At 40.4% G+C, this 14,277-nt stretch overlaps 1 protein-coding gene across 1 annotated transcript in view; it reads left to right on the forward strand.

Moving 5' to 3' along the window:
* The window catches only part of TMEM170B (transmembrane protein 170B), a 66,683-nt gene that overhangs the window by 29,582 nt on the left and 22,824 nt on the right, over positions 1–14,277 (forward strand). The window contains exon 2 of the mRNA XM_077492194.1: positions 11,648–11,818. Within this exon, the coding sequence (XP_077348320.1) occupies positions 11,648–11,818 (171 nt within the window). The remainder of the gene's footprint in view (positions 1–11,647; positions 11,819–14,277) is intronic.

Here is a 14,277-nt window from a genome sequence, read left to right on the forward strand (position 1 = left end):
TTTGGTAATGATGATATGGTTCTGAAAGCTAATGCCACTTCCCCCCACTGGATTTTTTGACAGCAAAGGTCCGACGGAACAAATCCGTCAGACAATTAGATCGTGTGTGGGCTCCATCAGACCTTTGCTTGCCAAAAATATGATGTACCTGGTTCCTAGCGGGAAACCCATTCGTCTGTATGCTGGTCCGACGGACCAAATACGACACAAGGGCAGCTACAGCACCTGCCCGCAAGAGGTTCTCGGCTGCAGGGTACTGTACATCTCGCACTCACTACAATAGGAAAAACACATTTTCCTATTGCAGCGAGTGCGAGAGAGAGGTGACAATGTCCCTTTTAGGTCTGGTATGGATTCTAAGGGGAAGCCCCTATGCTGAAAAAACGGCATGGGGTCCCCCCAAAATCCATACCAGACCCTTATCCGAGAACGCAGCCCGGCCGGTCAGGAAAGGGGGTGGGAAGGAGCGAGTGCCCCCCCTCCTGAGCCGTACCAGGCCGCATGCCCTCAGCATGGGGGGTGGGTACTTTGGGGAAGGGACCTGGGGGAAAAAGTGTCAATAAAAGAACACACTAGACAGGTTTTTAAAGTAATTTATTAGGCAGCTTCTTCCAATTTCGGGGATCTCTTCCGACTTCTCCACGCTTTCTGCCTCTTCTCCCACTCTCCGATTCTCAGATTCACGCTCTTTTGATAGCGGTGCCCCGGTTTTCTCCTTTGTCGTCTTCTTCTTCTTCTTTATCTTCCTTCTTCTGTTCTTCCAATGTTGACACGACGCTCTCTCCCGCTGTAATGCTGTGGACACAGTGCGCAATGACTTATATAGGCATGGGGCGGGGTCACCGGGTGATGTCACCCGGTGACCCCACCCATTATGACATCACAGTCCCGGGGCATGCAGGGGCTGTGACATCATAAGGGGCAGGGTCACCGGGTGACATCACCCGGTGACCCCACCCCATGCCTATATAAGCCATTGCGCACCATGTCCACAGCATTACAGTGGGAGAGAGCGTCGTGTCAACATCGGAAGAACAGAAGAAGGAAGAAGAAGACAACGAAGCAGAAAAACGGGCCACCGCTAGCAAAAGAGCAGCAAAAGAGCAGAAGATAGCGGAGGAGCCCAGGAGAAGAATCGGAGAGAAGAGGCCGCAGAGCGGGAGAAGAACCGGGAAGTGCGGAGACGTTGGAAGAGACCCCCGAAGTCAGAAGAAGACCCCCAGAGCTGCCTAATAAATTACTTTAAAAACCTGTCTAGTGTGTTTTTTTATTGACACTTTTTCCCCCGGGTAAATGGGTAGGGGTATGATATACCCCATACTTATTAACATAGGGTGGGGGGCCGGAATCTGGGGCCCCCTTATTAAAGGGGGATCCCAGATTTCGATAAGCCCCCCACCCACAGACCCCGACAACCAACGACCAGGGTTGTCGGGAAGAGGCCCTTGTCCTCATCAACATGGGGACAAGGTGCTTTGGGGTGGGGGGGCCCGCAGGGCGCTCCTCTTTCCCAAAGCACCCACCCCCATGTTGAGGGCATGCGGCCTGGTACGGCTCAGGAGTGGGGCACTCGCTCGTCCCCACCCCCTTTCCTGACCGGCTGGGCTGCGTGCTCGGATAAGGGTCTGGTATGGATTTTGGGGGGACACCACGCCGGCGTAGGGGCATCCCCTTAAAATCCATACCAGGCGACGGGGCTCGCAAGGTGTCAATCTCGACGATAAAAGTGGCGAGATTGACTTCTTTTTCTAGTCCCGTCATAACTCATCACATTCAAAATGAACGGACTTTAGTCCATTTGTGGGCAAGTCTGTTCATTTGGAATCCGTCGTAACTCAGTCGGAACTCCGTCGGGATGAACAGCGGACCTAGACTGCAGGAAAGTCAAGTCATGTGTGGGCAAGTCCATTTGTTCAGAAAGTCTGTCGGAACTCTGCCGGAATTCCGGCGGGAAGTTCGTCAGACCTAGTCTGCTGGAAAGTCCAGTCGTGTGTACAGGGCATAAGTGATTTTTACCTGCATTCCCTGCATTAAGATAAAAAGCAACCCACTACTCCCGTTGCACGACTTTGACAGCCGACATCATGCGTGACTTAATTGTGGCTTGCTTGCAACTTCATTAGTAGAAGTAAATGCAAGCCACGATGAAGTAGTTCAGAAACCTTTTTCTAAGTCACTGCAAATTGAGTTGCACAGACTAGAACGTTTACATATTAGGTAAGGTTGAATAAAAACAATTGTCCATCCAGTTCAACCTGTGTAGGTGCACATGTGTCAGTGTATAATTATTTCCCCTTACATCCAAGAGTCTCTTAAAAATATCCATATTCCCCGCTGCTACCACCAATTGTGGAAGAGAGTTCCACATCCTTATTGCCCTGACAGTGAATAACCCCCTACGCGGTTTAAGGTTAAACCGCTTCTCCTCCCGTTTCATTGTGTGGCCTCGTGTCCTCTTACACTCCTTGAGACGGAATCATTTTTTTCCTATGCTGGGTTTGCCATTGAGTTATTTTTAAATTGCTATCATGTCCCCTCTCAAGCATCGTTTCTCCAGCAAGAATAAAATTAATGTTTGCAATTGTTCCTCGTAGTTGAGGTCCTCCAGTCCCCTTATTCATTTTGTTGCCCTTCTTTGGACTCTTTCCAGTTCCAACCCATCCCTTCCGAGGACTGGTGATCAGAACTGGACAGAATAATCCAGATGTGGTCTAACTAGAGTTTTATAAAATTGTAGGATTATAGTTTTATCTCTGGAGTATATCCCATTTTTATGCATGCTAATATTCTGCTGGCTTTGGTAGCTGCAGCTTGACATTGCATGCTATTGCTCAGTCTGTCATCTACTAGGACCCCCAGATATTTCTCCATCCTTGATTCCCCCAGCGGTTCTCTGCCTAGTGAGTAGTTTGTATTTATGTTTTTTCCCCCCAAGTGCATTACTTTACATTTTTCCACATTAGACCTCATTTGCCATGTAGTAGCCCACTCCATTATTTTGTTCAGGTCTTTCTGTAAAATTCCTATATCCTGATGTGCAGGTATTGCCCTGCTTATTTTACAGAAGTTGAGCTATTTATCCCATCCTCTATATAATTTATGAATAAATTGAATAGAATTGGTCCCAAGACAGAACCTTGGGGTACCCCACTTACCCCTCCAGACTAGTCTGAGTACACATTATTTATCACCACCCTTTGGACACGCCCCTGTAACCAGTTTTTTATCCAAGAACAAACCTTATGGTCCATGCCTTCGGACCTCAGCTTGTTGATTATGCGCTTATGGGGGACTGTATTGAATGCCTTTGCAAAATCTTGGTACACTAAATCCACAGGCCTTCCGCTGTCTAGGTGGTTTATTGCAGTTAATGGGAACTGAGCCTAAGGCTGGGTTCACACTTATGCAAATTGGATGCCGGTTTTCCCAGATTGAATTCGCATGACAGGAGACCTATACAATAACAAAGTGTTGCACTAAAAATTACACAAACGTAAGTGCACAAATCTGTGACCAAATTTGTCTCTAACCTATATATCATATGTGATTTAAATGACATAAATTATCATAATTATCAAAAATTGACACAAATTAAAATTAAATGACTTCAATATAAACATGTGTGTGAAAATTATACAAAATAAATGAGTATCACTCAAAAAACTCAATAAAGTCCTTTTTCAAAAGAACAATCAAAGTCCCCCTAGGTGCAGTAGAGAAAAGAAGATATGCCCTCCAATCCTCAGGATTATGATCTACGAACACCCTTGTGCCAATACCACCACCTTGGCAGATGCAGGCTTACCGAATATATTTGACCCAAAAGAACATATATTCCAAGGGTCAATCACGCTTTAGTGTGGAGTAACTGTAGATCAATCCAACCAACGGGCACTGGAACACGGAACTCAACGGGAAAAATTTCTTCCAGAACATAAATATACACAGAACTGGTATCCTCCAATCATAAAACAGACCAAACTGCCGAAGATGGAATTTAAATAGTTGATCTAGCGCTTTACATAAAAAATTGAATGTTGTTCTGGAAGAAATTTTTCCCATTGAATTCCGCGTTCCAGTGCCCGTTGGTTGGATTGATCTACAGTTACTCCACACTAAAGCGTGATTGACCCTTGGAATATATGTTCTTTTGGGTCAAATATATTCGGTAAGCCTGCATCTGCTAAGGTGGTGGTATTGGCACAAGGGTGTTCGTACATCATAATCCCGAGGATTGGAGGGGATATCTTCTTTTCTCTACTGCACCTAGGGGGACTTTGATTGTTCTTTTGAAAAATAACTTTATTGAGTTTTTTGAGTGATACTCATTTTTTTTGTATAATTTTCACACACGTGTTTATATTGAAGTCATGTAATTTAAATTTGTGTAAATTTTTGATAATTATGATAATTTATGTCATTGGTCACAGATTTGTGCACTTACGTTTGTATAATTTTTAGCGCTACTCTTTTTTATTGTATAGGTTATCTGAACTAAAATATCAATTTTTAGTGTGTTAGCTGCTTTTTTTGTGCAGATAGCGCAGTGCTTTTTGTTATTAGAAATTCGCATGACAGGAGAGCCTGACCAGCTCTCAATGGAGTCGGTTCACACATCTCTGGGACGGCCGAGGTCCACATTGAAAAAGGGTCCTGTGTGACTTTGGCTCCAATTCAGGTCTGCATTCAACCAAAAATTCAGACCTAATTTGCGCCTGAATCTGGGGGACCAGAACCCTGCTGTGAGCCACGGCTGCAGCTACTGTGAACCCAGCCTAAAACAGGGGAATACCAAAACACAATCACATAAATAAAATATACCAGACTACTGTGGTAGCACAGGTCTATTGATTCATGTGAAGTATTTACTTTAAACTTTATTTTAATATTCTAACTTTGAATATATCTATACAGTACCTTACGAAGACATAAATAAACAAATACACAGTAAAATCATGCAAAATATTTTTTAAATGTATCTGAGTTTAAGATCGGCCACCTATCAACACTGCAATACAGGACTTGGAGAGGTAGGATCAGACATTTGGGCTTTATTACATTGTGATTTAGTGTCAGTCAACACTGTGTACATGCTTATAAGAGAGTTGAACACAGGTATGATGTCATCAGTGTATCACTGCTTCATTACTGTCCATTTACAGGTTGGGCTGGGTTCCAAAAAAAAGCTGTATTGGTTAGCTGCAGTATAATCTACAAAGGCACAGGGCATGGATGTGCTGTGTGGCAGGGTTACTTGGATCACAAATCAGCCTGAACAGAATTACAAATAATTTTGCAGGTAAAATAATTCACAGGTTTTCTGACTGTATTCAACTATCTGTCGGGAGTCCATCTTTAAACATTTTCTGTTTCTGTCCCTCTCTTTTTCATGAGCAAAGCATGTCAGTAGGAAAAGAAATGTACAATTTCAAGAAAATCATAAAATCACATTTTGGTATTTAAATATATTTGGTATTTAAAGTGTTACCAAACATAGGATTCTGCATTCACGATATCCGATCTCCCACAGTACACAGAACATGGAAATGCAATTATTTTAGTAAATATAAACTGCTAAATACCCTTGCTCATCAGCAGTATATATCAGTTTTTTTTAAAAGAAAAGTTTCTGATCCAGTAATGCCTCCAAAAACGTGATTGTCAAAGCGTTTCACTAAAATATTAGCTTCCTCAGGACATATACTGGGTAGGTTCTGGTGTATTTAAAAACAAGAAAGTTCATGTGTAAGTATTCAATGTAATATATATCTACATAAGTATGAATTATGATTGTTACAACATTTCTCCAGGAGGAGTACATATACACAGAGACTAATTACATATAAACATAGTAAGTGTACGCTTGCCTGGTAAACTTGTGGCTAAAGGTGTGGGAGAACTTGACCAAACTGACAAACAGCCGAAAAAAACTGATTGCATATGTGTGTCTAAAGTAGTGGGATACACATATATCATATGGTCTATAGTAGATACCACTAAATAAACAAGAAACGACAAACATATGAGTTATAGATTAAGGTGCTACTATAAAAGTCCACCAATTCAAAGATCAATTTATTCTAGACTTAGCTCTCACCTGGTATATAGTAGTCATGTATAGGTATTTGCGTATAAAACACACACAGCGGTAAGTGGTCACAAATTCCCACTAGAAGCTTCAGTAAGCAAGACTGCATTGTTTGTCATCATAACACATCACAGGAAGCACCCTCATGGCTAACAGAGGACAGAATTAGAAATAGACTTGGGAAACTTAACATTAACCAGTTCCCGACCGGCGCACGCTGATGTACATCGGCAGAATGGCACGGGCAGGCATATTGGCGTAGAGGTACGTCCAATCCTCAATGCCGCCCTGCCATCACGAGCGCCGCCGGCGGCATGCTCGCGTGCCGATCAGGACCCCCGTGAGTCCAGTCACGGGTCCTGCGGACTCGATCGCCGTGAGCATACCCGCGATCGTCTCACGGGGCTGCTGAATGGAGGAAATGCCGTGTAAACAGCATTTGCCCATTCTGCCTAGCAACTAGTGACGCTGATCTCTGCTCCATGTGATTGGAGCAGAGATCAGTGTTCACTAAATGAAAGCCCAGCCCCCACACAGTTAGTAACACACCCCTAGGAACACTTAACCCCTACACTGCCACCCACTGGTTAACCCCTTCACTGCCAGTGTCATTTACACAGGAATCACTGCATTTATATAGCAGTGATTACTGTATAGATGACAATGGTCCCAAAAATGTGTCAAAAATGTCCGATGTGTCACAATAAAAATCGCAGATTGCCGCCATTACTCTCCCTATTATGTAAACGCTATAACTTTTGCGCAAACCAATCAATAATCGCTTATTGCGATTTTTTTTACCAAAAATATGTAGAAGAATACGTATCGGCCTAAACTGAGGGAAAAAATTATTTTTTATATATTTTTGGGGGATATTTATTATGACAAAAAGTAAAAAATAATGCGTTTTTTTTTTAAATTGTCGCTCTATTTTTGTTTATAGCGCAAAAACTAAAAACCGCAGGGGTGATCAAATACCACCAAAAGAAAGCTCTATTTGTGGGAAAAAAAGGACTTCAAATTTGTTTGGGAGCCACGTCAGTTAAAGCGACGCAGTGCCGAATCGCAAAAAGTGGTCTGGTCTTTGACCAGCAAAATGGTCCGGTCTGTAAGTGGTTAATAAATCACTGGGACCAGATGGCTGGCACCCGAGGGTACTTAGGGAACTCAGTCAAGTAACTGCCAGACCATTGTTCTTAATTTTTACTGACAGTCTACTGACTGGAATGGACTGGAATGGAACCAGCTGATTGGAGAAAAGCCAAAGTAGCACCAGTATGTACAAAAAGGGCAAAAATACATCCCTGGAAATTACAGAGCAGTTAGCCAAACTTTAATAGTATGCAAGCTCTTGGAGGGGATGATAAGGGATTATATACAAGATTTTAGTAATGAAAATGGTATCATTAGCAGTAATCAGCATGGATTCATGAAGAATATCTTGCTAAATCAATCTATTAACCTTCTATGAGGAAGTGAGCTGCCATTCAGATAAAGGAAAGCCCATAGACGTGTATCGGGATTTTGAAAGGGCATTTGACACAGTTCCCCATAATCGTTTACTGTACAAAGTAAGGTACGTTGGCATGGACCATAGGGTGAGTACATGGATTGAAAACTGGCTACAAGGGCGAGTTCAGAATAGGGGAATAGTCAGAATGGTCCGGGTGAAAAAAAGTGGGTTCTGTCTTGGGACCATTCCTATCTAATTTATTCATAAACTACCTGGAGGATGGGTTAAACAGCTTAATCTCTGTATTTTCAGACGATACTAAGCTAAGCAGGGCAATAACATCTCCGCAGGATGTGGAAACCTTCCAAGAAAATCTGAACAAATGAATGGGGTGGGCAACTACATGGCAAATGAGGTTTAATGTAGAAAAATGTAAAATAATGCATTTGGGTGGCAAAGATATGAATTCAAAGGGATGAACCTCTGGGGGAATCAAGGATGGAAAAGGACCTGGGGGTCCTAGTAGATGATAGGCTCAGCAATGGCATGCAATGCCAAGCTGCTGCTAACAAAGCAAACAGAATATTGGCATCCATTAAAATGGGGATTAACTCCAGGGATAAAGCGATCATTCTCCCAATCTACAAGACTCTGGTCCGGCCTCACCTGAAGTATGCTGTCCAGTTCTGGGCACCAATCTTCAGGAAGGATGTACTGGAAATAGAGCAAATACAAACAAGGGCAACAAAGCTAATAAAGGGTCTGGTAGATATTAATTATGAAGAAAGGTTGTGAGCACTGAACGTATTCTCTCTGGAGAAGAGACGCTTGAGAGAGGATATCATTTCAATTTACAAATACCATACTGGTGACCCCACAATAGGGATAAATCTTTTTTGTGGTAGGGAGTTTAATAAGACTCGTGGCCACATTAAATTTAGAAGAAAAGAGGTTTAACCTTAAACTGCATAGAGGGTTCTTTACTGTGCGACAAGGATGTGGAATTCCTTTCCACAGGTGGTGGTTTCAGTGGGGGGCATCGATAGTTTAAAAAAAACGATTAAATAAGCACCTGAACGGCTGCAACATACAGGGATATACAATGTAATACTGACATATAATCACACACATAGGTTGGACTTGATGGACTTTTTTCAACCTCACCTACTATGTAACTATGTAAGTACATTCAGTGTAAAAGTCACTGATACCTTGGCTCTCAAATGAATTAGCTCGTTTAGCTATCTATAATATATATATATATATATATATATATATATATACAGTATATACCTTATTCTAGGGTTTGTTTTTCACCAAGTTTCATTGAATATATCTCATAGAGATGAGTCATGTACCAGAAATATATATATATATATATATATATATATATATCCTGTCATGAACTCAACAGTCTGTGAAATGTAATGACTGATAATAATTAGTGGTGACTATTTTTTAGAGCTTTTTTTATCACATATATATATATATATATATATATATATATATATATATATATATATATATATATATATATAGATTTGCAAGATAGAAAATGTCTAAACTTATTTTTAAACATAGTGATGTGCAGTTAACTGTAAGCCCTTTTAGTTTTTATGGATTCTCTGCACATTAGCTGAAATGTCAAGGCAGACAGAAACATGGAGATGACTTCACTACATAAATCACAGGGAAGGAGAGAAAAGCCATGTATGACATGTTCAAATTTGTGGCGCTCTGTATTTTCCATACCCAACAGTTAGAAATTTATGAAACTTAAATCAAACATTAGAATTAATTCATCAAGCTTTAATGCTCAGGATAAAAATGGTCATATTCATTTTAGACATGTGACTGTAATTTTCAAATCTGATTGGTTTCAGCTGAAAATAACTGTCACTTAAAAAAAAAACATAAGTATCCTTATCCTGGTGTTAAATATTTGTGAACTGAGCCTTAAAGTAATATTAAACTCAGAGTACCATGACCCCAGCACCTATAGTATACTTACCCACTGTAGTTGTTTTGGGGTTTTGATCACTTTATTGGTACCAACTGCTCTTATGGTTTTGTTCTAATGGATATGGCTTTAACAACCAGACAGGTTTCTTTTTTTCGTTTTATGTAAACACACTCTTGATACCTTTTAATATGGTTACTCTTGTAGCCTTAATTGGTTTCAATAAAAGTACCAAATTTTCATAGATCATCCTCTTTTGCCACAATATAATGATACATGTATTGTATATATAACAGCAAAAAATTGCCCCAAATAACTTGTAGAAGAGTTCATACAGGACTGTCATGTGAATCTCTCAATCAGTCCCAACAGCATATTGAGATATGGAGGAGGAGCTAGGAAGCAGAAAGGCTTTCCCCTGTATGTGCACAGCGCCACCTAGTGATGTTGCGGTCAGATGTTAAATAAAAAAATATTACGTGCCAAAAGACTGGCAGTGGGGCACTCTGAAGGAGCTGCTGGCAATTACAATGTATAAACACAAACCCCAAGCTTGTTTAATTTATCTCATGCTGGGCACCTAGCAGTAAGAGGAATCTGTCAATCATCCCTGCTAGATCCCTCCACTTGATGATGAGGTTGTGATTTGTGTAGGGATGGGGAGGCAGGGAGGACATGTGTGTTTACATGCTTAAGCCACTCCAAAGTCTGATGCAGGTAGTCATGTGGGCGACTCTCAGGAAAAGGTGAAATTAGTGCAATCCACTGGCAGAGCATGCATATTGGAGTTGGCAACGTTACAGAAAAATGGCTGTAATTTTGTTGCCACCTACAATGAGGGACTGAAAAGACATGGCAGGATCAACTATGTTGAATAAAAAAGAGAAAAAGTACTCACATTGCCTCATCCGTAAATATTGGGAACAAAAAGAAAAAAAAAGAATTTAAAGAAAACATGTGGTCGGACTTTAAAGGCACAACAAACACTGGGAGTACAAAAAATTTTTTAGCATTTATTGAAAAGTACATATGATATAAAGACCAGAGACATGAAAGAAATAATAAAAATCACATATACAAATAAGAATCGATACATGATGTGAGCCCTAATGTGTCTACACATTTCATTGTACACTTCTTCAGGACACATTTGGGGTTCAGAAATTGCAAAGAAGAGAAGGATCTCACTATCATGCAGGAGGATCACATAAATACGTGTTAGTCAATCAGTGATTGGACAGAAAAAGGTTTTCAATAAAGAAAAACGTGAAAAAATGGTGGTATCACAAAAATCCCCTGGGAGAGAGTGAACAACTCTGACCAAAAGCTCACATCCTACTTTTGCTGGCAGAATTTCTGATTGTGTGTATGGGCTTTAGCAATGCCCTCATCCTGCCTTTTTGCACCTGTAATGCTGTATGAGTGAGCAACCAACAGTTTTCAAGAACTAGCAACAAGGCAAGACCTGGGGACTAACAACTGGGAGTTTTTCAGCCAGGCCTCTTTGGTGGTGGGGGGGCAAAATAGCCTACATGTATGATGATAAAATTAATTATCATTGTACAAAGCAGCACAGTTTTTGTAATACCTACTGGGGCCTCTCGACTTTATAGGCTTGTTTTTGGAAAATGTGAACTTAGGTAAGTCTTCTGTTTGAGGAAGAGGAGATGGGTTACTGATACAGTTAAGGCAGAGTTCAAACAATCTTGCGTGGAAACTAGACTCTGGAAACTATTGAGACATTGTACATTCAGCTAACTGATAGAACACATTAAATCTAGCTTGGGAGAAACTCCGGGGACTGCAATTTCTCTCCTTACTTTCTATAAATGCTAATTGGCAGGCTTCAGTTCTCTTTTCAACAGTAAAATGGAATAGGTATTCATATCAGGAGTTCTTGCTTTACCCTGATTTCACCTGCTCATGCTTATTCTGCATCAGTGGCTCACAATACGAAAGCAGTAGATATATAATATAGATATATAATAATATGTAACTAGCATTTTCATAAGAAGGTCAGTAATTACAGTATATATGTTTTTTCAATAGTCAGACACCTAAACCCAAGTTGACTGCTTGAGACGTATTGTTTCTCCTTTGAGTCTAGTTGCTATTTAACTTCTCATTAATGGCATTTATCTTTCAGAGATGTGGTATTGGGTTTTCCTATGGGCCCTTTTCTCCTCTCTCTTTGTCCATGGAGCAGCGGGAGTTCTGATGTTTGTCATGTTACAGAGGCACAAGCAGGGGAGACTAATTTCTGTGGTCTTGATCAGCATTGGGTTCCTGGCTTCTGTCACCGGAGCAATGATAACTAGTAAGTGATATTTTATTGCCATTCTTTTAAAAAAAATCTATAAAAATTATACTCACATTATATTTTACAGATTTGTAAATAATGTATGATATCTGCCTATACACCATAATTTAACGAATGTTACGATTATCCTAATGCAAAAATTGTATTCTAAGGCTAATCATTTTACTCTATATGTGTGCGTGAAACCGTATTGGACAAATACTATCCAATGTCCCAGCTCTCTCTTCCAGCAAACACATAACACAAAGAATGTAGACAGTTTTTTGTAGACCATAAAACGTATGGTGTACGAAAAAATTGTAGACCGTACATTTTCCGGGCCAAATGGTACAGTGAAACAAATTGATTTCTCCGGGCAGCCAAGCATTGAAATGTTTTACAAAATCATATCAGGAATATTTATTATTAAAGTCTAATGTCATTTTAAACCAATATAGGCTAGAAAAATTTAGTAAAATCTGGCTTACTTTGTATGGCTTCATAGGCTCTCTTTTGGCTGTTTCGTGTCCATTACAAATCCAAATTGCTATCATGTATCTGTGCAAAATCCACTGATGTGTTTAATTGTTCCTTCATAAAAGTCTGTTAAGTTGGCGTGGTCTTGGTCTAATATATATAAAAAAATTGTTGTGTGAATGGCTTAGCATTTGCACAGCCATCACAAGTAATCCCTATAATTTGTCTAAAATGTGTATGTCACATGATTGTCAGCGCCATCTAGTGGCCCTAATGCAGTATTTCCTGATTGTCGTATTTCAGAGAAATAATACATTATGGCCACTAGGTGGCACTGATGATCATAGAACAAATACACATTAGATGCATTCCCTGTATTTAGTTTAATTTCTGGGATTTCTTGCCTGAACCAACTATAGCAGTGTGCTATATATATGCTGACTGCCTTCATAGTGTAGACTGTACTTATGCATTCAGCAGCTTGTTTGTAAGTGCAATACTTGCTTTTTTTATTGCTATTTTTAATAAATGAGTGACCTGCACTGTGCTGAGTACCTGTGCTTTGTATATTTTGCTATTTAGATTTCGAAGCATTCCCACATGCAAGTGACATTGCTAAAATGTACAGTATATTACTCTAATACTGGTTGAACAGTACAGTGGTTGGAGTAGGCTCGGTTAACACTGCTGTGACATGGGATCTGACTTGTGAGACCCTAAGTCATATTACATGTCAAATTCAATGTTTCCCTATGAGAGCCATCCTAGCTGATACTACACAAGTTGCTCCGACTTTAGAAAAGGTTCTTTCACTACTTTGTTTCAACTTGGGTGTGATTTCAACCCTTGTACATGCTCCTAAATGGCATCCAAGTTGGAAGCAAGTCACAGGGAAAAGTCTCAAGCAAAGTCGTATGACTTTCCATTGTAGTAGTGTGAACCTAGCCTAAGGCTGTGAGCAAGCACAAATGTATTTATTATTTGTACAGTAGAGAACGGTTACAATCCGTTTTAGACATTTTTTACTTTTTAATTCCTGTTCTGCAACTATAACAAGGCGTAAAAATAAACCTCTCCAAAATATAGGAGTTTCCCTCCTTAGCCCTTGTACACACGGTCGGAGATTCCGTCTGAATGTTTCCTATCGGACCGTTTTGTCGGATATTCCGACTGTGTGTGGTCTGCATCGGACTGTTTCCATCGGAATATCCGACGGACCAATTTTTCCAACTTGCCGGTAAAATTTTCCAACAAAATGCTCCGATCGGACATACTCCGATCATGTGTAGCCTACTCCGACGGACAAAGTGCCACGCATGCTCAGATCAAATTCCTAGACCAAAGCTATTGGCTACTAGCCTGAACGTAGTCCCGTCTAACGAAATAACATCATTACGTTATGTACAATCGGATTTTCCGACAACTTAGTCCGACTGTGTGTATGCAACATCACTTCCGGAACTCTTCCGGAATTAATCCGTCGGAATTACTCAGACGGATTTGGTTGTCGGAATCTCCGACCGTGTGTACAAGGGCTTAGACTGTTATCATTAGAAAAAGCACCCCCATTGGAAAATATCTTTCTGTTTAGGTGCTAACTAAAATTCTGGATAAACTCTTACTTTCTGCCCCAGTGACAAGGACAATAAACACCAGGACATATAAAAAAAAGGGTAAGTCTCCTAATCGGGGACAAGAACAGCAATACAAATCTCACAGTGGTTCAAACCATTCCCTATTTCATCTAAAATAATAAAAAAAAAACACTTTAGATATACTTTAGAAGTAGAAAAAAAGGCTCACGCAGTAAAGCAAAATATTTTTCCTGATCAGGATGTGGGACAGTGTGAGGCCATTCCACTGTGTAAGAATAGGCAAAAGTTACACATGGTTCTTACGTATACAGAGTGTTAGGCTCCAGAATATCACTTCTGAGTGGAGACGACAGGCTTTTCAGTTTTCTCTGAGTTTTGTAATTCCTGAATTGGATTCTGGAGTAC

The sequence above is a fragment of the Lithobates pipiens genome, unplaced genomic scaffold (assembly GCF_037356315.1).
Source record: "Lithobates pipiens isolate NorthernLeopardFrog02 unplaced genomic scaffold, aLitPip1_a1.2 Scaffold_19, whole genome shotgun sequence".
In the NCBI taxonomy this organism is placed as follows: domain Eukaryota; kingdom Metazoa; phylum Chordata; class Amphibia; order Anura; family Ranidae; genus Lithobates; species Lithobates pipiens.